Source organism: Leptidea sinapis, chromosome 29 (genome assembly GCF_905404315.1).
Source record: "Leptidea sinapis chromosome 29, ilLepSina1.1, whole genome shotgun sequence".
Taxonomy (NCBI): Eukaryota; Metazoa; Arthropoda; class Insecta; order Lepidoptera; family Pieridae; genus Leptidea; species Leptidea sinapis.
Window position 1 is genome coordinate 5084109 of NC_066293.1, and position 26125 is coordinate 5110233.

The 26125-nt window shown below is 39.2% G+C and overlaps 1 protein-coding gene, 1 long non-coding RNA gene and 1 other non-coding gene across 3 annotated transcripts; 1 reads left to right on the plus strand and 2 right to left on the minus strand.

Annotated features, from left to right (window-relative positions):
* Positions 1–432: 432 nt before the first annotated feature.
* LOC126973551 (uncharacterized) lies at positions 433–25057 on the minus strand. The gene is made up of 4 exons (XM_050820890.1): positions 24943–25057; positions 10931–11017; positions 7939–8141; positions 433–582 (listed from the first exon to the last, which is right to left on the minus strand). The coding sequence occupies exons 1-4, from the start codon at positions 25055–25057 to the stop codon at positions 433–435; spliced, it is 555 nt and encodes a 184-aa protein (XP_050676847.1).
* LOC126973656 (uncharacterized) lies at positions 841–6044 on the plus strand. Its single transcript, XR_007731399.1, has 2 exons — positions 841–1158; positions 5840–6044. It is a non-coding gene; the product is annotated as an uncharacterized LOC126973656 (long non-coding RNA).
* On the minus strand, positions 20574–20688 carry Trnal-caa (transfer RNA leucine (anticodon CAA)). Its single transcript has 2 exons — positions 20651–20688; positions 20574–20618 (listed from the first exon to the last, which is right to left on the minus strand). It is a non-coding gene; the product is annotated as a tRNA-Leu (tRNA).
* Positions 25058–26125: the final 1068 nt, after the last annotated feature.

Here is a 26125-nt window from a genome sequence, read left to right on the forward strand (position 1 = left end):
ATAAACATTTATAATTAAAGAGCCTGAGGGTGTTCGCTTTATTCCCAGTCCGTAGTGTCATTAAGAAAATCGTTTATGCTATAGTAACCTTTCCCACACAAACGTTTTTTAACAATTCTTTTAAATTTCGTAACGCTTTGTTTTGTACAGTTTCTGGGATCATATTGTAGAAGCATATACATCGCCCAACATAAAATGTCTAGTATCTTCAAACGTAGAGTCCATTAGACTAACAGATATATTAGATCGTTAGTGATCTTCTCTCCATCCAGCCTAGTGAGTGAGCAGGCAGTCCGAGGTTCGAGCCTCCTTCCTCCTTCCCTGCCCCTGGCTTCGCTGTAAAAGGGCTAACATCACAAAGGAGGATTTTAGTCAGTATTAACACCCGACCCCGACATTGAGCCCCGAAAAAAAAAATTAAAATGTCCAAAATTAATCTGTGGTAGAAGACGGAAGTGGTGCTTGTACGTCGTCTCGAGCCGCCAATAACGCCCGCAGCGCTATTGTTTCCTGCCGCAGGGCTGCCACGTGCGCACGAAGCGACGCGTTCTCTTGTTCTAACAAACACGCGCGCCACGCTATCTGGAACCAGAAAGTAGGTACATTACCCTTATTTTCATTACTGTGTGATGATATGCAGAGCTGCTGGAATTGTTGTAAACTCAGTGCTCTGTGTCTCTGCGTAGAGACGTCGCATCATTGTGTGTCTTCTATCGCATATATTACGGAGAGTGTTCCGAAGAGCTGTTTCACCTGATTCCTGTTGCCGAATTCCAGTATCGCACCATACGCCAAAACCATCTGGACGAGTGGCATACTGCCACAGTTTTCAAGGACCTGTGGCCGATACATACAGTAACACGTACACTATACCTACATACATTTACACAACACATAACTGTTATTACTATCTATTTACTATTTATTATTATCTATAATATATATTGTCTTACACTACAATAACTACAATATTAATATTCACACTTAACTATATTAATTAAAACACACTTATACACAAACATACAGATTAATATTAACAATAATCCCACATAAAATATTCAGTATTGTGCAGTGGAAATCCACCGCTTGTAACCGGTGAATATTGCGCCTGCGCAGAACGAATATCGTTCAACGACCCGCGCCCGCGCCGGTACAGCAGTCGTGTCTTGATCATTCTCCGCGAAGCCCGTGTCGCTTGTCTATAAGATTTACCTACTTTGCAACTGTCGTGTCGTAATATCTGTACCTCTAATTACTGTGTTTTCTCCTTCTTTCTATATTGTAATGGTTTAACTTCATGTGTATCAGTCTACTTAATGTGTGTGTGAATTGTTAAAGTATATTAAACTGTCATAGTGTTAGAATTGAATTAGTTTTATTAAATCGCCATCAATACCACCATATCACTACTGATAGCCACCCAACGACCATAACTGGTGACCCCTGAAGAACACGAGTATACCAGATAATACAGGTACCATTATGAGTGATAGCAGTGAATCTGTAACAACTGTTGGTTCGCGTAAGAACGCCAACGTGACAACGCGACGAACTCGACGAGTGCGCGTTTCCACTGAGCGTGAAAATAAAGGAATGCAGATTATAAAAATTAAAGTTACCCCGTTTTCACCCGAGGATCCGGAATTATGGTTTGCACTTCTAGAAGGTCAGTTTCTAAGCCACTTTATTACTGATGACGTCACAAAATTTTATAATGTGACTAATAATTTAGACGTGCAGTTTGCAAAACATGTGAAGGATGTAATTATTAACCCTCCACCTAACAATAAGTACGACAAGATTAAGACAGAGCTTATTAAGCGCTTATCCGCTTCGCACGAGAAAAAGGTTAAGCAATTGTTGACGCACGAGGAGCTCGGTGATAGAAAACCTTCACAATTTCTGCGACATTTGCAAGACTTGGCTGGCCCTTCTGTACCTGATGACTTTCTCAAATCCATTTGGTCCAACCGACTCCCGCACAATATCCAAACAGTACTGGCGTCACAACAAACCCAATCTCTGGAGCAGCTGGCAGACCTGGCAGACCGTATCCATGAGCTCACGTCACCATGTAACGTCGCTGCTGCTTCCTCAAGCAGGGCATATACATCGAACCAGTCAGATGAGATTGCGGAGTTAAAGAAGATGGTTCAGCACCTGACTCTTAAGCTGGAAGAGCACACTAAGACTTCTTGCTATTCTATGGACCGCTCGAGACCACGTGACCGTCGCCGCTCATCATCGCGACACCGGAACCGGTCAGAATCCAGCTATCGCAAGTTCCCTGTGTGCTGGTACCATAGCAAGTTCGGAGCACAGGCGCATAAGTGCCTGAAACCATGCGACTACAACAAGGCGGGAAACGCCGCCGGCAGTCGGTAGTGGCGACAAACGACTGTCCATCGTATAAGGGTCGCCTCTTCATCACCGACCGCAGTATGAATGTCAAGTTTCTGGTGGACACCGGCAGTGATCTTTGTGTCTACCCTCTCTCTGCGCTTCGTGAACGTCGAGCCAAAAGTAACTTCGAGCTCACCGCGGCCAACGGGTCTGTTATAGATACATTTGGTTTTATTGAGCTCAACTTAAATCTAGGCTTACGGCGCAATTTTCCGTGGAGATTTATTGTAGCTAATGTAACCAAGCCAATTATAGGCGTTGATTTTCTTGGTTTTTATAATTTAATAGTAGATTGCCGACATCAACGCTTACTAGACAATACTACAACCTTGTCAGCAAATGCTTGTATTGCTAAAAATAATGTATTTTCTGTTAAGGTTCCAACAGGCGACACGCGCTTTCACGCTATTTTGAGTAAGTATCCGGAAATCACACGTCCCGCAGGTACGCCTGCGTCTCCAAAGCACAATACGGTACACCACATTAGGACCACACCCGGCCCTCCTATTTCATGTACCCCTCGCAGACTGGCACCGGATAAACTTAAAATCGCCAGGCAGGAGTTTGAACTCATGCTTAGCAATGGTACAGCGCGTCCCTCTGATAGTCCCTGGTCTTCTCCCTTACACCTTGCACCCAAGAAGGAAAACGGCTGGCGACCTTGTGGTGATTATAGGATGCTTAATTCACGGACCATACCTGACCGTTATCCTATTAAGCACATCCATGACTTCACCCACGCTATTTCTGGATGTACTGTCTTCTCGACAATTGACTTAATGAAGGCCTATAATCAGATTCCCGTTTTTAAGGAGGATATACCGAAAACCGCGATCACTACTCCCTTTGGCTTGTATGAATTTCCCTTTATGACCTTTGGTCTAAGGAATGCTGGTCAAACTTTCCAAAGGTTTGTTGATGAAATGACGAGAGGCTTCGACTTTTGCTACTGTTTCCTTGATGATTACTTAGTCTTTTCAAGGAGCGAAGCTGAGCACGAAGCCCACCTTCATCAGCTTTTCAACCGCATGAAGGAGTACGGCGTCCTCGTCAACACGTCAAAATGCGTCTTCGGTGCACCAGAGGTAACGTTTTTAGGTTATCGAATATCTGCATCTGGCATTAAGCCGTTAGATTCTAAGGTTCAGGCTATAATAGACTTCCCCATACCTGCGACAGTCAGACAACTCAGGCGATTTTTAGGGATGCTCAACTTCTATAGAAGATTTTTACCCAAGTCAGCTGCCATACAAGCCCCTTTAAACGCTTTACTTACTGGCAACGTCAAAAATTCGCATTCTGTCGACATTACAGGAGAAGCTCTATTAGCTTTCAATGAGTGCAAGCAAAGTCTGGCCAATGCAGCATTGCTAGCGCACCCCGACTGTCAGGCGGATCTTGCTCTAGTAACAGATGCTTCCGACCAGGCGATGGGTGCAGTGTTGCAACAATACAAAAATGACATATGGGAACCTCTCGCATTCTTTTCGAGAAAGCTGAGTCCTTCTCAACAAAAGTACTCGCCATATGACCGGGAGCTATTAGCTATATATGACAGCATTAAATACTTTCGTCATATGCTAGAGGCAAGGCATTTCACAGTGTTTACTGACCATAAGCCGCTCAGTTACGCTTTCAATGAAAGGAAAGCTAACTGCTCACCAAGGCAATATCGTCACCTCGACTACATCTCACAGTTCACGACCGATATCAGACACATATCAGGCAACGACAATGTCGTCGCTGACCCACTGTCGCGTGTCGAAGAACTACAGATGCCAGTAGATTTAAATGTTTTGGCCTCATCGCAAGAGTCAGACGTGGAATTGACTCAACTTTTGAAAGATTCTTCACTTCGTCTGAAAAAGTTGAAGCTTCCAAACTCTCACATGGAGATTTATTGTGACATCAGCACCACAACGCCTAGGCCCTTTGTCACTAAAGACTTGCGGAGACAAATTTTCGATAGTCTTCATAGTCTCAGCCATCCAGGCGCTATCGCAACGGCTAAACTTGTTTCCGAGCGATTCGTTTGGCCTGGAGTACGCAAAGACTGTCGTGAATGGTCTCGTCAATGTGTGCCATGTCAACGGGCAAAGGTGCATCGCCACGTTACTTCTCCATTGGGCAATTTTGATCTTCCCCGCGCTCGATTTGCTTTTGTGCATGTCGACATCATAGGCCCTCTGCCCATTTCACAGGGGTATCGGTACTGCCTAACAGCGGTGGATCGTTTCACTCGCTGGCCTGAAGTAACACCTATGGTGGATATTACCGCTGAAACGGTTGGGAAGGCATTAATATCGTGGATATCCAGGTTTGGATGTCCTACTGATATTGTCACTGATCGTGGTCGACAGTTTGAATCGTCACTTTTCCAATATCTTGGAAAAATGATCGGATTCAAGCATCGCAGAACAACCGCGTATCACCCAGCCTGTAACGGGCTAGTCGAAAGATTCCACCGCCAACTCAAAGCAGCTATAATGTGTCACGCTGATTGTAATTGGGTAGACACATTACCTTTAGTCCTGCTTGGGATAAGGAGTGCATTCAAAGACGATCTTAAGTCATCTTCTGCCGAACTAGTGTATGGTGAGCCACTACGCCTTCCTGGAGAATTTTTCCAGGCTGGTTCTTTTAACAGCACGGATATTTCGGATTTCACCTCTCGTCTTCGCCAATTTACAGCAAAGTTAACACCGATTCCAGCTTCTCGTCACTGTAAAGACAAAATTTTCGTCTACAAAGACCTTATTTCGTGTAGTCATGTATTTTTAAGAGACGACACAGTACGTGGTGCTTTACAGCCGCCTTACACCGGGCCTTATGAAGTTCTGGAACGGGGTGAAAAGACCTATAAAATACAAGTCAAAGGGAACGTTACGGTATCCATAGACCGACTCAAACCGGCCTATATACTGATGAACCCCTCTAACGAACCTCTTCCTATTCCCACTCCTATCAACAACCACCAACCTAGCCCTGTACTTCACCCTGACCCTATAGAGCAGAGTGCCTCAGCTCAGGGTGACATCAAAAGGACTCGTTCAGGCCGCACAGTCCGATTTCCAGATTATTATCGCCCGTAGTGACGGTCTCTGGGGGGGAGTGATGTGGCCGATACATACAGTAACACGTACACTATACCTACATACATTTACACAACACATAACTGTTATTACTATCTATTTACTATTTATTATTATCTATAATATATATTGTCTTACACTACAATAACTACAATATTAATATTCACACTTAACTATATTAATTAAAACACACTTATACACAAACATACAGATTAATATTAACAATAATCCCACATAAAATATTCAGTATTGTGCAGTGGAAATCCACCGCTTGTAACCGGTGAATATTGCGCCTGCGCAGAACGAATATCGTTCAACGACCCGCGCCCGCGCCGGTACAGCAGTCGTGTCTTGATCATTCTCCGCGAAGCCCGTGTCGCTTGTCTATAAGATTTACCTACTTTGCAACTGTCGTGTCGTAATATCTGTACCTCTAATTACTGTGTTTTCTCCTTCTTTCTATATTGTAATGGTTTAACTTCATGTGTATCAGTCTACTTAATGTGTGTGTGAATTGTTAAAGTATATTAAACTGTCATAGTGTTAGAATTGAATTAGTTTTATTAAATCGCCATCAATACCACCATATCACTACTGATAGCCACCCAACGACCATAGACCTTTCTTTCATGTACATCAAGGCTGTGGAATGAGTTTCCATATGCGGTGTTTCCGGGACGATACGACATGGGTACTTTCAAAAAAAGCGCGTACACCTTCTTTAAAGGCCAGCAACGCTCTTGTGATTCCTCTGGTGTTGCAAGAGAATGTGGGCGGTGGTGATCACTTAACACCAGGTGACTCGTATGCTCGTTCGTCCTCCTTTTCCACAAAAAAAGATAAATTATTGTAAAACATAAAGTTCTGCTAATGTACAAATATTTCTCTGTTATTAAGGTAAAAGTACCATGTCACGGGATGTTATCTTTTTTGGCTAGTTCAACTTTCAAAATTGTTAATCTATGTATATTAATCATCGAGATATTATTAGTACCGATGGCAATAATGTCGTTAAAATTCAGAATAATTTCCTTCCTCATTTTGACTTCTATAAAGTAAAAACACATAATATTCTTTATTTCGTCCCAGTAATATGTATGTTAAATTAACATATGGGTAGATGAAACATTGAATGTATATAGCCCAAATGAAGAATCTATGGCGGTACTTGTATATATATATATGTATATGCAAGTGTCAACAAATCCTGGAACGAGTTGCCTCAAAAGGGGAACTCTGCAATAGATCAAGGGATACAGTAGTTCGTTAGGGAATGATGCAGTGGATTATCTTGCAAGGCAATAAGTGACCAAAGTGTCTGGCCCATTTCCACTCCTGCCGCTGCCCTTCAGCCAAATGCGTTCATGAATACGCTCTCTCACAAATAATCTACACAACACCCAAAGGATAAGCTGTAGACAATCGAAAGAAGCGATTTCGGCTCACTATCGCTCAAACTGACACGTCGTGATATCAGCCTACACAGACATTCGAATCATGGTGGGAACCCTAACGGGTCACGCATAACTAAATAGGCACCTTTTCACAATCGGCGTAACGGACAGTCCTGAGTGCAGAGGATGCCTTACCGAGGATAAATGGTCACTTACGATTGGCCAATCAGCAGATCAACTTCAACAACGTCACATAATATAATATTTAATCTCAATTTTCTATAATAACATGTCATATCATCATATGTCATCATAATATGCGACTACTGTAAGGCTCGTTTTATTGCTTTGATGAGCTACTATTACTTGTAGGTACCGACACTCGCCACGCGTGACTTTGAGCGGGATAGCTTTGTCTAGAACCAAATAACCCAAGCGGGCACGCACCGACTTATGCCCTATCAATGGGTAGCACATACAAATAATAATATTTTATTAATATTAAAGGTATAAGATTTGCATAAGAGGCGTATTAAATTAGATCTCTATTAGGTTAGGTTAGGTTTTTTTAAACGTGAACTACGTTCTCTTTTAGCGATTCCGCTAAAAGAGAAGAGAAAAACTCTTACTTCCTTTCGTTGGCTTTCGTTCTTTGACATTCTAGAGTCTAAGAAGTTCAAACACTTAAACGATTTAGTATAGTTTACTTTAGTTTAGATAATTACTTATTTTGTTTTGTTATTAAGTTTTATTATTATTATTACTATAGTTGTACCTGATGGAATGCTGAAATGATTTGGACACGTGGAGCGAATGAGTGAAGAAAAAATGACGCATCAAATATATAAGGCAAGTGTGTGTGGGCAAGTCGGGCGCGGGAGACGTCGTAGAACATTCCTCGACCAAATTGGGGACGTTTTGAGAAAAGGAAAGGTCTGAAGCACCCGCAACCGGCGAGTATGTATGAAAAGAGTTATGAATGTAGAGGATGCGTGTGAAGTTTGTAAGGATAGAAGCAAGTGGCATTCTATTGTTTCTGCCAACCCCACGGAAACAAGGCGTGAGTGTATGTATGTATGTTGTACCTGATCCTCTCTCATTCTCCTGGCGTCTCTAGACTTCTTAGCAGCCTGATTGTTACGTCTTCTCCTCTCGAAGTACTTCTCATCTTTCAGCTCGCTGGGAATGGGTCGTTTCTCACCGCGGCGCCGAGCCTCATCACATAGAGATGTGATCTGAGTTGCGGGTACGACTGAAATATTTTTAAGTCCATAAATAAAATACGCATTGATATAAGGACAGATAAATAATGTATCTATTAGAAAAACAACTACAATATTTTTATAACCACAATAAAAGATTTTCTTATATGTTATAGTCTATAGATAAGGGTTAGTTGGTAACCTGATCCGTCCCAGTCTTGAGTTCAGCGGGAGCCGATTCTTCGGCGTAGATCGCGTTGTTTTGGATAGGTACACACAACAAAATTACAACAGATACATAACAAAAAACTATCAGCTAAATACAAGATAGGCTGCAACTACTCGAGAGTGTGTACACAGCATGTTTAGTATAAATGAATAACTTTTAAAATACCATAATAATAGCGATTTAAAACTAGCTTTAGGTAATGTAATATTAAGAAAAAGACAAGAAATATATATTGGGACAAATAGACATGAATAGTTATGGTGAGGGAATATTAAGACTTTAGACAAAACTAGCGACCTGCCAGAAAGCGATGGAAAGGAGTATGTTGAAAATCAGAAAAATTCAAAAGATTAGAAGTGGCAGCATTAGGAAGAGGAGAAAACTGACAGATGCAGACTCAAGAGGGTACGCTGTAACACAAAAGTGGCGCTGGGCAGGTCATGTGGCGAGATTCATGGACAAAAGATGGACGTTTGAAACGACAATTTGGGAAGGCAAATCTTGCAAAAGGAAAAAGAGGCCACCCAAGAAAAAGATGCGTAGATGATATAATAAAAATTGCAGTAAACGAATGGAGAGGAAAAGCACAGAAGAGGTATACATGGAGTAAGCTGGAGGAGGCATATACCCGCAGTGGGGTTCCAATAACATAACTTTTATATTTTTATATTATTCGCGTAGTTTTAAGATTATATTATGTATTTGAAGGTTGTTGAAATTAATTAAAGGCTTATTATTATTATATTAAGAGTTTTTAAAATAATTTAAACTATTAAAGGAATTTATACAAACTAGATTTCCAATTACAAACAGATAAACTGTGGATGTCAGGTAGGTATTTCACCATTTTCGAGTTGCACCCTAAACTCTAGGCCAGGGGTGTTCAAACGGTCGATCGGGATCGACAGGTCGATCGCGAGTGCTTTTTGAGTTGATCTCGAGAAAAAAATCCAGTATGATAAACTAAAATCGGTAATTACGTACCATCTTACGAAAAGTATGCTCAGGACATGGAGTGTCACGTTTCAACATCCAAAGTCGCTCTTTAGTTAAGCTTAGAACTTTAGAACGCGTTTGTTTTGTTAGAACCAATAAACTCGCAATTCTGAATAATATTTATGAGTTTTTTCATTGTCATTTAAGAGCAGACCTACACTTACCTTGACTAAAAAAATGTATATTTTGCGCAAAACTAATATCTATTTCATCGTGACACTCTGCCTAGACGACAATCCTTCATCACACATACTTGAAGCCTTTCAGAGCCGATCTTTCGTAATCTAACAATTTTGAGGTAGATCGCCAGCAGTTCAAGCTTGAGCACCCCTGCTCTAGGCCGTGTGGGCGGCGAGTTGTTATTATTTTCGGAGGATTCTTGATTACAGCGAACTAACGCCTAATTAACTATTTTTTTTATAGATATAATAGTGTGTAAATACTTATAATATACTAGAGTATAGACGATCTGACAGCCCGATGATGCGTGACCAATTTATATTTGACAATGTGTGCGTTCGCTTGCTCTTTAGTAAATAAATAAATTACTAGTTAAACAATTTTTTTAAGACTTGTCAATCAAAATCGGTTACAGTACCAAAAGATTAGCTTTTCTTTTCTATCTTGCTGTATGCAAGATACAAGGTTCTTCTCTCTCGCACACTTTTTTTGTCGGTACGATAGTATATTAAATTATTAAAACATATTTATTAATACGGCTTTACTCATATTTTATCATTGTCGGTACCGACTAGTTTCGTATCAGGGTGAGTGTGGTGGGTAAGCGATAACGTCCCACCTCTTACTGCGGACTTGGACCCATAGTGCGCGGCTGGACAGGGCGGGGGGTGCAATGTGATGACGAGCACGGAATCATTGACGCTGTGTCACTATTGGCGTCCACGGGTGCACAGCTATGTGGGTCTATCACGTAGTGGACATTGCGAGTACATTCTGTGCACCGATGGACACCAATAGTGCTTATTACTACTATACTAGTCGGTACCCACACCGATAAAACGTGAGAAAAGCCGTATTAATAAATAAACGAGAGTATATTGTAAGTTTATGGTGTACATAAACTACAAAGTTGTTGTCGTACTGTGTGACCCCTCTAACTATAATAGAAAGCTAAGTCCCCTCTTGCCACAGAGTACCTACTGGATTCCAATAAAATATAAAAATAAGTTTTAAATAAAATAACGTTTTAAAGGATTAAAACCTTTATAATAAATTTTAATTGTGTTGTTTTCATTCGTTATTGCGTAAAAGTTAAATTTTATGATTCTTACCGAGGTAAAATAAATTAGAGGAAGCTTTTAGTAAATATTGCCAAAAACAATTGCCAAATTGGCGCAAAACTTCATGATGACAACTGTCCATGACAAATACTTTCTTGACATAATTCATCTGCAGTACCAAAGAGAATTTAAACACTACGTTCATGCGGTACCCCTGAAAACGGGATAAAAGGTCTTGAAATGTCGGGTTGACAAAAATAATAATAAAAATGTAACTTTTGAGCAGTTACAATTGTACGCCTTTTAATCCTTTAAAAAGTTATAATTTTTAAATGTGTAACACTCGCGTTACAAAAAAAATAAATAAACTTACTTGAAGGTCGTACAGGGAGGTGTTGACAGTAGGTTGGTAGGCACGGAGGTGGTAATGTTGCCAGTAGTGGTACCATTGAATGCTGATCTGTTGGGAGTTATACTAATATTAATACGGGGAGAAAAGGATTAAGGCAGGAAGAAGGGGGCAAGCAGTAGGCTTCTTTGCACAGGATGTCGACTAGATTTTGGGTATCATAACAACGCCTTTTTAGTCAGTAAACTAATAATAACACAGTTTGCGAGCGGCGGTTGTCCAATCACTGCGTGTCTGGTTGTGTCTTGTCACACCTTTAGAATTCTTTATTGAAACTTTTCTCTTTAAGAGACTCATGAGAGAATCTAAGCAATAAATAAAATATATAACACTTTTTTGTAGGATCCCACAGTATCTAATCTTATCTGGAAAAAAATCGTAATATTTTATTTTATCATTATGACATATTTAGTTCCTATCACAATATGTTCTTTTCTGCATATTACTTTTACAAAATAATGTCGATGTTTCACATCTGCCAGGCGTCCCGTGACGGCTCACATTTTTATTGACAAATATATAAAAGGTCAGAAAGCCGGATTTTCGGGGTTTTTTTGCCGAATATACGCCGACTAGTGACCTACGATAGTTGGTTGACAGCAATGTATCCGTAACTAGAGATACGTTATTGAAAACGGCCGTAAATACATAATGTCAACTCGATATGGCTTCTATTCTCCTTCTCGGTGGATACACTCAGAGCTGTTTGTCAAGAAGATTGAAAAGGTGCAGATGTAATGAGCTCTCTCTGTTCTAACACGTCATTCGAGTGCACTCATGCCACAATACAGTAATAGAACAGTACTTTAACATCATACTAGAGCGCCCGACGCACGCACACATACACACGATATACACGACCGCTAAGCATTCTTGGAAAGACAATACTATTTAGTGTCACGCCGAACGCCGCCGAGACCGGCTGTTCACTTCGTCAATCTTTTTGTATGTATCAATCCTAGCGCTCCGCCCTGAAGTAGGTATACATTTCAAAGAGACCACTGAGTTACGGGGCCGCCCACAGCAGATTAATCTGGTCAGTCTATCGCATAGGTGACTTTCCGCGCGGCCTAATGCCTTCCACTTTACCCATGACGACAAACCGTTCTATGAACCTCTAACGAGACTAAATAGTCCTCAAATAGAAGTGTTGCCTGTAAACAAATATTGTCGCGATTAGCGGCGATCGTTTGGGGTTGCCCTCTACGCCGCGTGGCCGCGATCAACCGCTCGTGACACTGCGTTCATTATTAATAGCGTACCGACGGCATATTCAAATCCGATGAAATAAATTATCTTAGTTGAATATACAGAGTACAGTATTTTTATGGGATAGAATTTGAGTTCCGACAGCTATGGCGTAGCGTGGAAGAAGTGGGTATCAGTGACTACGCTAGCTCGCGGCTACTAGATTTGAATTTATTTTTTTATAATTACGGTTAAGTATTTGTTTATTTAACGTCGTCATTGTAGCGGCACGCTTTATATATAAAAAAATACCAAGATATATGAATGATCGTAATCGGACGAAGTGTTTTACTTTTTAATTCAATAATATATTTACATGTAACTACAAAGTTTTCTATTCTATGGAGTTTTGTCCAGCAAAATTTTTTTTTCTGGCATGGCTTTTCTTGATAAAACCTGTTTTATTGAAAGACGACAGACTATTATCTGATTATGCTACTAGGTCGAATATAGTCTATTAGTAAATACAACGGTATATAAGAGGCACGACTGTGTGAGTAGATGCATTAAAAAAATACGTAACATTTTGTGACTTGTTATGCGCACGGTACTAATTGCAAGGGGGAGTGTACACCTGTCGGTGATGCTACTATAATTACTTATACCAATAATAACAACTCGCTACAGCGGTCTGTGAACACTATCGATTCCTACACACACATAACCAATTCGTACAAAACATTTAAAAAAAATATTAAATTAAAAAGTCTCGCGACTAAAGTGATTAGGTATGCAAAAACCCCAGTGATTTATGAATGGCTAATGTAATTATATAGAAATAGTAATATATTTATTTATCACAGTGAGTTTTTTTTATAAGAAAATAAGGGACCAGACGAGCAGGACGTTTAGCTCATGGTAATTGATACGCCCTACCCATTACAATGCAGTGCCGCTCAGGATTCTTGAAAAATCCAAAAATTCTGAGTGGCACTACAATTGCGCTCGTCACCTTGAGACATAAGATGTTAAGTCTCATTTGCCCAGTAATTTCACTAGCTACGGCGCCCTTTAGACCGAAACACAGTAATGTTTACACATTACGGCTTCACTGAAGAAATAGGCGCCGTTGTGGTACCCATAATCTAGCCGGCTTCCTGTGCAAAAGGGCCACCACTGGTACTAGCAATAGCACCAGAACTTGGTAAACGTCATTAAGCTATATCGGTTAGTAAAGGGCTTTGACATGGGGAGAAGAACTGATAAGAAACTCCCAGCCCAACTTTTAAATCATAAAATAAATTCGCCTACTTTAAATGTTAATATACAATTTTAGGTGGCCTGCGCACAACCAGACAAGAACCATGCATCATTATCTATCTATATATATTAAAATGAATTGCTGTTCGTTAGGCTAAAACTCGAGAACGGCTGGACCGATTTGGCTAATTTTGGTCTTGAATTATTTGTGGAAGTCCAGGGAAGGCTTAAAAGGTTAATATATATGAAAGTGTTCGGAATTAAATAAAAACAACAATTTTGTTTTTCCTTTGATTTGTCCCCGATATTTGTTTTGTATGGACATATTTTCTATGAGAGAATTTATTGACGCACGGTTTGACAGTTCTGCTATCAAACAATTTCATTACAACAACTGGGAGCATATTGTACGAAATAATTTTTGATGTTTTGATATATTATTGACAAATTCATAAAAACATTATTTTATTTATTATATACCTACAGAACAACGTCTGATCAACTAGTAGTCTTCTTTGATAAGCCTTCTTTGTCAAAGAAGCTTTAATATAGGTACTTAGTCTCATTTTGGCGCCAATACATTGTACAATATTAAAATGAGGTGGGGTGATAAAGAGAACCGAATCGCTGTGATTGCATTACACAAAGTAGGTATGGAGCAAAATGCAATTTTTTAAAACTCTCCATACGCTTGGTATTAGTAAAATGTTTGTATACCGTGCCATTAATAGGTACAATGAGACCTCCTTTGTTTGTGATAGAAAAATATCTGGCCGTCCACGTAGTGTTCGAACGAAAAAGGTGGTCAAAGCAAGTAAAGGAAAGAATCCTCTCCATCGAAGAAATCCTGTCCGAAACCAAAAGATTTTGTCTCGGGAGATGAAGTTAGCACCTAGAACTATGTCGCGTCTTTTAAAAGATGAGAGACGCGATGGATTCATTGAGTCATTCAGTATCTGAGCGACATATTGAACAATCAGTAAGTTTTTATAATTTATAACTGTAGGTATATTTGTATTATCGTTTCTGAACGCACCCAAATACTTTTTTCTAGAACGCTCCCTTGAAAGAATCCTTAAGTACCTACTTTAAGAACTCTTATAATGTCTGCTTTGTTGTTCTATGTTTCTACAAATAAAACTAGTTTGGATGTAATGAAAACGTTTTATTCTTAGCTTAATAATAATAATAATAATTAACAATACCTTGAAATATTACAACTTACAGGCTAGTTTGTTATTGTTGGTCACTATTAATTTTATTGGTAAGGTGAGTAGTATATCACTTACTTCTGCCACGTGTAATTATTTTCAGGATTATGCTGGTGTTACCCGAGCCCGTAGTCTTGACACGAAACCAATGACGTTCCACACGGACCTTTAAGGACATATCATTCGCAGTCTGTGTCAACTGTCAGCACACTTTTCTCCTTAGTCGAGTGTCAACTGTCACTGTCACCTGATCAAAACAATCTCAAATCTGAACTGAATAAATATATTACATTGCTGCTTATTGATCAAGAATATTGTAAACCACTGGAGCAAATGCGGAAATGTATAGATATAGCTGTCGATACTTAGTGTGGTGTTATTTGTGGCATGTTCCATATTTTGGCATAGTTTTTATAGGTCTTCTTGTTTGTGTTACGTTACGTAAAAAGCTTTAGTGTGGTCTACATATTGCAAAACTAGCAGATAGTAGCAGATAACTCAGCACTGCGGCCGGCAGCATACGCCGTTAATAACATTAGAGAGTACACTAATGTTGCGACCGCTAGATTAGTGTACTTCAGTTATTTTCACAGCATCATGACGTACGGTATTTTACTATGGGGTCATGCTGCTGACATTGATATAGTGTTTGCCCTGCAAAAGAGAGCTGTTCGTGCTATATATCAGCTTGGTTATAGACAGTCTCTCAAAAAAAAATTTAATGAAATAAATATTATGACTGTATAAGTGAACCGACAGCCTGGGACTAGATTATGATTATTTTATAGCAATAGCAATGACAATATAATTTTGTATATTTGATTAGATAGAGCGTAAAAATAATGCTGTAAGAGTTTCTTGCGCCACTTCTTCTCTCTCAGAGCGCCATTTGTTTCCGAAGCGGTAGTAGTATTAGAAATGGCATCCAAAATAAAGGTAAGGTAAAGGAATCAATATGGAGAAAATAAATGCCTATGACGTACAAATGATTTATGTTTTCTTTAGTGTTAATTCCGCCAATATTTGTTTTTAAAACAATTCGACACGTGTTTCGCCTCTACACGAGGCATCCTCAGGACGTGTGGTCTCGCCAAAATCTGGCACGAGACTCTTGGCGGAATTAACACTAAAGAAAACTTAAATCATTTGTATAATTATGGATTTCCGCAAAGTAACGCCTAATTCAATAAAATTTTTTTTTGCCTATGACGTGATTTTTCTAATGTATACAATTGTGATTTCTTACAATCACGAAATCCTTCCACCTCGCTTTTCACCGTAACGTTCGATCAAGTGTCACTATTAAGTCTATAATCTATGCTCCGACATAACCCTAACAGCAATTTCGATATGATCGTAAAATTGTTCACGTCATACGTGTTTTAGTTGGTGCAGATGGCTATTCACACGGGCTAATGATTAAACCTTCCTTACTAGGGGTTGATTGCAAATGATTTTATATTTTAATGTTTGATTAACACTAGGGACGAAAGGGTCAAACGAAACTAAGCGAGAAACGGTGCTACCTCAGATCATTAATACGTCTAGATAGACTGTGACAGCTGAAAGAACGACTATAAAAATTGAGGTTGACTGTTGACCTCTATTTTGAGAAATGCCCGCACACTAACACGAAGTGTCATACAAAATCGCTAGTGTAAGACGCAGCTTGTCACGCACACTAAAGTTATATTGTTGGCGTATAAACTACATTATTATTGATGGAATGAAAGAAAAATGCAGCAATGAATTCATTCATTTAACCGAATGATTCCACTTTTGCCAAAAATATTGGCAGTTGTAGAGATTACCGACAGAAATGAAAACTCGTAACTTTTAGTATTAAACTTTGATATTTTATAAAACAATTAAAACATTAATTACAATTTATTTTTAAAACTTATTTTCAATAATAATATATTTATCAAACAAGGATAGGGACAAGACGAGCAAGGCGTTCCGCTGATGGTAATTGATACGCCCTGCCCATTACAATGCAGTGCCGCTCTGGATTCTTGAAAAACCCCATAAATTCTGAGCGGCACTACAACTGCGCTCGTCACCTTGAGACAAGATTCATTCTCCCAGTAATTTCACTAGCTACGGCGCCCTTCAGACCGAAACACAGTAATGCTTACATATTACTGCTTCACGGCAGAAATAGGCGCCGTTGTGGTATCCATAATCTAGCCGGCATCCTGTGCAAAGGAGCCTCCCACTGGTGAATAAACACTATTTCAACAATACACAGTAACTTTGAACTTTTCACTAAATAAATTCAATTTCACTTAATTACATATATGATATATACAGCACTATTGTTGCACAATACGTCAGCTGTATAGCTACAGATACACTGCTATAAGTATTTCGGTGACGCGATCTCATGAGATTTCACCCATCACAAAAGTATCTTATTAAATATAATATATATACTAAGCTGCCCCGACAGACGTTGTTCTGTAGATAATAAAAAAAATACTGTTTTATAAGAATTTACCAATAATATTTCGAAACACTAAGAATTATTTCGTAAAAACGCTACCTTTTGTTATAATGAAATTGTTTCACAGCGGAACTGTCAAACCGTGCCTCAATTAATTCTCTCAAAGAAAATATGTCCATACAAAACAAATATTGAATATAAAAACAATTATGGGTCCCAAATCGAAATAAAAACTATCCTATCTCTCATCATAATCCGTTCATTAGTTTAGGAGTCCATCGCAGTTAAACAACGTATCACGTACTTTATATATATTAAGCTATATAGGGTGGACCAAAAGTCCGTTTATAATTGGAATAATGATTAAAAAAACTAATTATGGTAGATCAAAATTGTTTATTGTTTTCGATAGTAAACAAAAGGGGAATTTATTTCTTGAAAAATCACATCATCCATATGCAATCCTTCATTATTCTGGCATTGCTGCAATCTAGAGCGGAAATTTTCGATAACAGCTTTACATGTTTCTGTTGAGATGTTTTGGATTTCTGTGCGAATACGATCCTTTAATTCGTTAAGAGTTACTGGGTTGGTTGGCTGGAATGCAGGGGTTTTTGATCACCATGACATAGTGTCACTCCAATAACAACAATTTTGTCTATTAACATGCCCATTAAGGGGAAGTGTGCCTTGTTGAGAAAAAATGTTTGTAAAACTGGTGAATCGCTCTACCATTTCGTTCGCAAACTGCAACCTAGTGGCATGGTCCTGAGGCCTTAATTCCTGCACCATTTGGATTTTATAGGAATGTAGACTTAAATCTTTCTTGAGAATGCGGTTTAATACATCATTATCTTGGCACGTTAAGGACAGCAGACCGCTTTCGAGTTGATAGTCCAGGTTGGTCACGAACAGACGATTTTACTCGCTCCACGTTTTCGGGGTCCCTCGACGTTCTAGGCCAGCCAGATCGAGGTAAAACCATTGTTGAACCCGTCTTCTCAAACTTGAGCACCCATTTTTTAATTAACACACCTGATGGAGCTTGATTTTTGTGTCGTATCTTGTAATGATAGGAAAACTTTCGTTGAGCTAAGGTCGCAGAATCGTTGTTTTGATAGTACTCGCGTACGCAAAATGCACGTTGACTACCGCTAAACGACGCCATGGTACTAAATTCCCATTGGCCGCTCTTGCAATGCGTAACCCCTCCACCTTCCTGCGCCGCCGCTGCTAGACGCGGCAACCAATTCAAATGTAAACGGACTTTTGGTCCACCCTGTATATTTTTAATTATTTTTTTAACGCGTGTGCCACTCATGAGTATGTCTGCGACGCGGACCCATGAGATTTTCCCCTACCAAAAAAGTGCCTACGCAGCTAAAGAAGTTTCTACTTCAAAAACTACGAGTCGTCATTTTGTAATAAGTAATTTGTTTAGAACTTATATCAGCTGTTAAAGAGATGCGTCAAAATAGGGGGTTTGTAACAGGGGTTCGATAATTGCACTTAATTAGTCAGACACTGCGCGGCACGCGAGACAGGTCAAACTGCGAAATGGGAAGTTTATCGGGGTCGTATGAACAACAGCTAATAACAATCATATTTACATTATAAAATGGTACCTGGGTGGCCAAACTCGACTCGATATCAACTTCAATGTACCACTCAAACGAACGAGAAATACGCCTCTTTTTTCATTATCATTTTACACTACGAACTATGATAAAAATTCTCCCATTAACAGAATTTGTAAGCATTACAACGAAGTATATTCGAATGTCGACATTCATAATCGCAGTAAAAATATCTTCAAAAAAGAAATCATTAAAATATTAATGAATACACACGATACGAAAAATGTTACTGGAGCAATTTAAGACGAACAAATAGGTACATACACACACGCACATATACACTAACACACACTACACGCACACATACACATCCAAACATAAAATAAACACTATAAACGATTATAACATAATATAAAAATAATATATATTCGCATTCATACGCATGATATTGTTCTTATAATGTTTAAACTATACATATTATTATGTTAAAGTAGATTAAGTTGAAATTCAAAAGTTGTTTTTTTTTGTTTATAAGTTAAAGTAATTTAAGTTGAAAACTTATTAGTTGAATTTTTGTTTATGTAATTGGCTATTTTATGTACACTTATTTTTAAGACTCATTTGTAATATTTGTGCTGTTAGTTGTGTAGTAAGACTTTTGTTGTGTCATCCTGGTAGCACCGTGCAAGAAACCTCATTGCACAGTTCGATTGTGACAGAAAGTTCCTTGCAAACCGCAGAACGCCATACATTCAGTTGGCAGGATTATGTTAAAAAAAGATTGTAGCGTCCTGCTTCGCAGGGAATTCAGTGGCAGGTTTCACGTTTTAAAGCTGTTTGGAACATTCCTTGTGATAAATACTGAAGAAGTACCGAGACAACCACGCCCCAGAAATGTTCCGAGCTTCTATACTGCACACAAAATGGACCCAACCTATCATACCGCAATGACTCAAGCAGGTCTGCGTTGCACGCGGTCAAATGAATCGAGCTGATACTGGGGTGCGCTAGACCAGAGATGACAGCAATACTCCATATGTGACCGGACTGCGCGTTGTGCACTAGAATGTGGGCCGAGTTGAAGTTTTGCCTTACTCAATAAATATATGGCCCCCATTTTCGAAACCAATTTGGCTTTAACTTCCTGGTGGCCGCGGCATTGGCTATAGCTTGAGCTTCCGAGACGTAATACTCCAGTACTAAGCGCGGCATTTATGAGAGTATTGTTGAAGAGCGGTGATTCCCGAGTTTCTTGCGGCACTGGTTGAAGATTTCCCTAGGGAGACTTTCATGGCCCGTGTTTACGGCATCTCTGGCACTTTATCTGCAGTCGGAGTTAGTTCTAGTGATAACAAGCTGATGAATGTCCTAATTTGTACTGTACAGGACGTTACGGCATGGGTTCCTTCAAAAAATTGCATACGCCTTTCTGAAACGCCGAGAACGCTCCTGTGATTGGTGTTAGTTGTGTTGTGGTGTCAAAGAATGTGGGTGGCGGTGATCACTTAACATGAGGTCATCCATACGCTTGTTTGTAAAAAAAGAGTGTGTGTGTACTTATGTATGCACGCAAGAAGTTATACTTCTATGGCCTAATGAAGCAAAAATCATAAAAATAATTTATTCCTCGTGCTATTCTACGTTTTTAGAAACAACAATTTTGTAAATATCTTGCAAAGATGGCTTTGACAATTAATTATTGAATAATGATTACGGCTGTATGGGCTTGAACCCTTTGCCTGTCCTAATAATGGACGAAGGAATAAAAAAAAACAATGAATGACGCAAACGTCAGAAAATTTTAGGAACCAACTTCAACATGTTACTTTTGTGTTACAGTGATGCGCGCGCATCTTAAAATTTCACTCATAATTTTTTCATAACGCGCCTAAAGAAGTATAACTTCAAAAAATAAAAAAAAAAACTGTCAGAAGTGGGATTCGAACCCACGCCCTCAGAGAGGACCAGAACAGCTCAGACCTACAATGTAGGCAAGGTTACCCTTGAGTCTGGCGCCTTAGACCGCTCGGCCATCCTGACTTGTGACGGTTTTGACGAAATAGTGATACGGCCTTACAAATGAACTTGGTATTAAGTTATACCTGAAAATAAACCAACAATATGCAGAATGTTTACTTTATCGCTGATAACACTGTCAAAACAATGATAATAATTCCGAAGTTTTCCGAATGTCAAGCAACCTTGCAAATAAACGCGGGAAACGTTATACGTCCGAAAATAATAAACAAAATGTCTATTTGTAAACATTTTGCTTATTCTTGGTTTATGCTCAGACATAACTTTAATGTTGTAATGCTTAGAAATATTTATTTATTATGTTTTAAGGACTAATTCTATATCAACTGTAAAATTAATTTTATTGTTAACATAAAATTATTGATGTTAATAAAGAACTTTATGTAATACTAGCTGATCCGGCAAACGTTATTTTGCCATTTAAATTATTTTTAGAGTTAGACCGTTTCTTGGACATTGCTTTATTTTTCTAAAATAACAGTAGCCTAAGTTACTTCTTATTACATCAGCTACCTGCCAATAAAAGTCGCCGGATTAGACGGAACAAACAGACAGGCATACAGACAAAAATTTTAAAAATTGTTATTTTAGTGCATATACGGTACGTATATGTATTCATAATATACATTTAGTAAAAAACGGTTATTTCAATATTACAAACAGACACTCCAATTTTATTTCAATGTATAGATAATTCACACAATATTTTCTATAAATTATAGCCTATATGTTATTCTGGTGTGTAAGCTATATTATTGCAAAGTTTCATCAAAATCCATTCAGTAGTGTTTGCGTTAAAGAAGTTCAAACATACATCCAGACATACAAACTTTCACATTTATAATATTAATAGGATGTTATATTTCTAAAGTGATAACCCTCACTTCTAGTATTAATACACACAACCTGAGAGTTGAACAAAGCAAACAAGATTTTATAACGATACATTACTCGAACGGTTGGCTCAGTTGGTTAGAGCACCGGTACGGAACGCCGGAGGTCGTCGGTTCGAGTCCCGCAACGTTCATAAAAAAATTATATACTTATAGTTTATGTAATATATTATTCCTTATATGTAATCGTTAAGTATGAACAGGTCAGTTACACAAACTATTAGAAATATTAAAAAAACTTTGAACTGATATCAAAAGTAGGTACCTACGTTACTTAATCAGTAAAATGACAACATGAACTTTTTTTAAATCAAACGTATCGTAAAAGTTTCCAACATTATTATTATATTAAACATTCCCGCGTGGGATTAGTAGAATTTTTTTAGTTTCCTTATTTTAAAAGGTTATTTTAGATTAGTACTGATATTAAAGGAAACTCTTTACTAACCTTACAAAGTAATAAAACTATATTTTGATTGAATACTATTTATTTCTTAGTAAATACAAAATTTTGTATTCGAAGTGACGTACTGGTTGGCCGATACAGTGACCTTAAAAAGTTATTGATGACATATTGCTGATTATGTAACGTACTTTCGATATTAATTAACGGCCGTTTTCAATGACGTAGGTATCTCTGGGGATATATTGCTATCACCGTTTAAACATTCACTGCCAACAAAATAAATAAAAATAATACCTACTTATGGCAAATACTTCTATAGGCGAATTTTGATTACATTTTTTCGTACATATGAATGTTTGAAAATACGTATGGATAAATGTATACTCGTTTTCGTAAGTCGACTATATTGCCAGAGTTGCCGCACAGAGCAACATTAACTCGTCTCAAACGCCGGCAATTTACTGACTATATAAAATAAACGGAACGCTTGCTCGGATCCGAGTGGAAGGCGCCGCTACTATACCTCCAGGTCCTTCAAAAGAGTTATTGCTGACGCGAAGTCGAAGCACATTGGCAGAATTGGCGAGAGACTTGCACGCCTTCCCTCGGGAACTCGTGCGTTCTGGTCGCTCGCCAAGGCTGTCCAAGGAAACTTCTGCCAGCCAGCCATTCCGCCACTGCACAGGGATGATGACTCGCTGGCCCATGACGTGAAAGAGAAAGCTGATCTCCTGGGCTCCCTCTTCACGTCCAACTCGACTCTGGATGACCAAGGTGCACCACCACCGCATATTCCGCGGTGCGATTCATATATGCCGAAGGTAAAAATCCGGCATGGTGCCGTGCTTAAGGCGCTTCTCACCTTGGACATTCACAAATCGAGCGGGCCCGATGGCATTCCCCCGATAGTGCTGCGGACATGTGCTCCGGAACTGGCGCCGGTCCTTACCCGTCTTTTCCGGCTCTCCTACTCATCAGGCGTAGTCCCGAAATTATGGAAGGCGGCTTTAGTGCACCCGATCCCTAAGAAAGGTGTACGCTCAGATCCGTCCAACTACCGCCCCATTGCCATTACCTCCATTTTCTCCAAAGTAATGGAGTCGATCATCAACCGTCAGCTCTTGGGATACCTAGAGGGGCACCAGCTGATCGACTGCCAGTACGGTTTCCGTCAGGGTCGCTCAGCTGGTGATCTTCTTGCGTACCTCACCCATAAATGGGCGCAAGCGGTTGAGTCGAAGGGAGAGGCGTTGGCGGTGAGTTTGGACATAGCGAAGGCCTTTGATCGGGTGTGGCATAAAGCGCTTATAGCGAAACTGCCATCCTATGGACTTCCCGAGAAGTTGTGCAAATGGGTCACTAGCTTTTTGGCTGATCGGAGCATCAAGGTTGTTATCAACGGTTCATGCTCCGACTTAAAACCCTCTGGTGTCCCGCAAGGCTGTGTGCTATCCCCTACGCTGTTTCTTCTGCATATCAATGATATGCTGCAAATCAGCAATATTCATTGCTATGCAGACGACAGCAGGGGTATGCTTCCTACACCGGCCGTGCCAACATGTCCCGGGATAGCGTCGACGAGAACCGGATCAAACTTGTGTCTGAAATCGAGACTATGCTTTGCAAAGTCTCGGAATGGGGCCGACAAAATTTAGTCCAATTCAACCCCAAGAAGACACAAGTTTATGCGTTCACCACTAAAAAGTCTCCCTTTGTCGTATCCCCTCGATTCGAGATCACTCCTCTAACTGCCACAGCCTGTATTGGCATACTTGGCGTCGATATATCGAGAGACGTTCAGTTCCGTGGTTACTTGGAAGAGAAGGCCAAACTGGCCTCTAAAAAGCTTGGTGTACTCAGTAAGGCAAGGAGACAGTACTTCACTAAAAGCCACCGCCTGCAACTTTATAAGGCGCAAATTCGGCCTCACATGGAGTACTGTTCTCACCTCTGGGTGAGTGCTCCCCAGTACCAGCTTCTTCCATTTGAGCGCATACAACGAAGAGCGGCTCGAATCATCGACGATCAAGTCATCTCCGATCGGCTTGATTCTCTAGCATTGCGTAGAGATGTGGGTTCTCTCTGCATCTTCTACCGCATTTATCACGGGGAGTGCTGAGGAGCTGTTCGGGTTGATTCCAGCGGCCGAATTCCACCATCAGACATTACGTGCAAAGTACCATCCGCATCACGTAGACGTCTGGCATTCCACAACCGCGCGTTTTCTTCGTAATTTCTTGCCTCGCACAGGCACTTTGTGGAATCAACTACCGGCAGCGGTCTTCCCGAACAGATACGACTTAGGGACCTTTAAGAAAAAAGCATACTCCCACCTTAAAGGCCGGCAACGCATTTCTTGACACACCTGTTGTTGCGGATGTCCATGGGCGGATGCCTCACCTCTCCCCATCCCGTGAGCCTCTTGATAATTGAATTTGTTAATGACAAGATCTTATCTATTCTTAGTTATGTCCTATATAGTTATAGTCCAATGCTTTAAGTCGATAGGTTATTGAAATGTAAGTAAGCGTAAAAGGATAGATTTGCCTACCTCTAGTAAGTTAAACTAAGGATAGATAGGTTATTGAAAACGCCCGTTTAAGTTTTTTGATGTCTGCAATAGTTACGGAAGAATCAACTGGTCACATTTAACCTATAAATAAATATTAATAACATTTTTATCTTAATATGTTATCACTTACTATTAGCGTGTAAGAGAAATATTTGTTTCAAATATGACGACACATTTAGCCCAGTGGCTAGTGACCCTACCCACTTAGAGGTCCCGGATTCGAATCCCGGTGCAAATATTTTTAAGATGAATATGGATAAGCCTGCCTACCGCTGTCATATGCTTTAGAGAAGCGGTTACCCATAGGAAGTTATCACTTTAAAAATCTACACTACATTTAGTATTGTAGTTAAATAAGTAACACAAAAATGCTTTTTACACTTTACCTGGTGGTACCACAAAGTGGTTGTAGCTCCGTAATAACCGCAGAGCTGCAATGGCGCTGGTGTGCTGGCCACTGCTCACAGGCTCCAGGTCATAGAAAGATGGAGTTTGGTCCATTCCTCACACCTTATGATCCTCGAGGTCAAGTCTTTATTTCTCAAGAACGGGGAAATGTTTATAACTTTGCACTTTAACTTTCTTCATTATCATGTTGGATTACACGGTACTTTTGTAGATATACACATTTTATAACTCAAAGAAACTATAATATATTTAATAAAATCTATGATACTTTCATAATATACTATATAACTAGGTGTTAACCGATTTGCTTCACTTAAACAAAATAACAAAAATATACAAAAGTTCATATCAAAATTGGAAATCTTTTTTTAATTACAAAATGACAAAATATATTTCGGTATTCCCTGTTCTTAACTTTATCTTTATATATAAAGGAATATATATATTTCTTCTGTGTGTGTGTTTGTCACTGAACTCCTCCTAAACGGCTGGACCGATTTCGATGAAATTTTTTGGTGTGTTGGAGAGAATTCGAGAATGGCTTAGATCACAGTTCAGCCCATAATATAAAATTCTTATGCCGATGTAAGTGAACTCCTCCTAAGCAGCTGGACCGATTTTGATGATTTTTTCCGGTTCACGTTCCAGTCTACGGGAAAATGTTTATTTAATTATTATTTTTTTATAAATTGTTGTTGATCTCGGAATGTTTCATATTGGATCCGGCAGAAAGCGCTGCCGATCTCAGTGTTAAATATTCAAAGATATTTAATTTTAATTTGTGTGTGTCCCGATAGTAGCCGCGGCGAAAATAAATATAACATTGTAAGGTTGATATTGAAATTACGTTTTTATAAAAAAAAAAACATCAAAACGGTCCAAACTATTACAGCTTAATCGAAATACAGGACAATGTCTATTCGGTCTGCGAGTAATGTATAATCTCACAACAGAACTGTCAAATTGCATTAAAAATTTATTTCATGGAATTATTTGATACAGAAATAAAATTTGAAATTCAATAAAAGAAATACTTTAAAAAACTTAAGAACATGTTTTGGTTGAAATTTATAATGGACATCAATTCCTGCCCTATCGACAAAAGATGGAAAAATTATATAAATTAACAAAAATCTTATTTTGCAAATTGAAAAATGGATT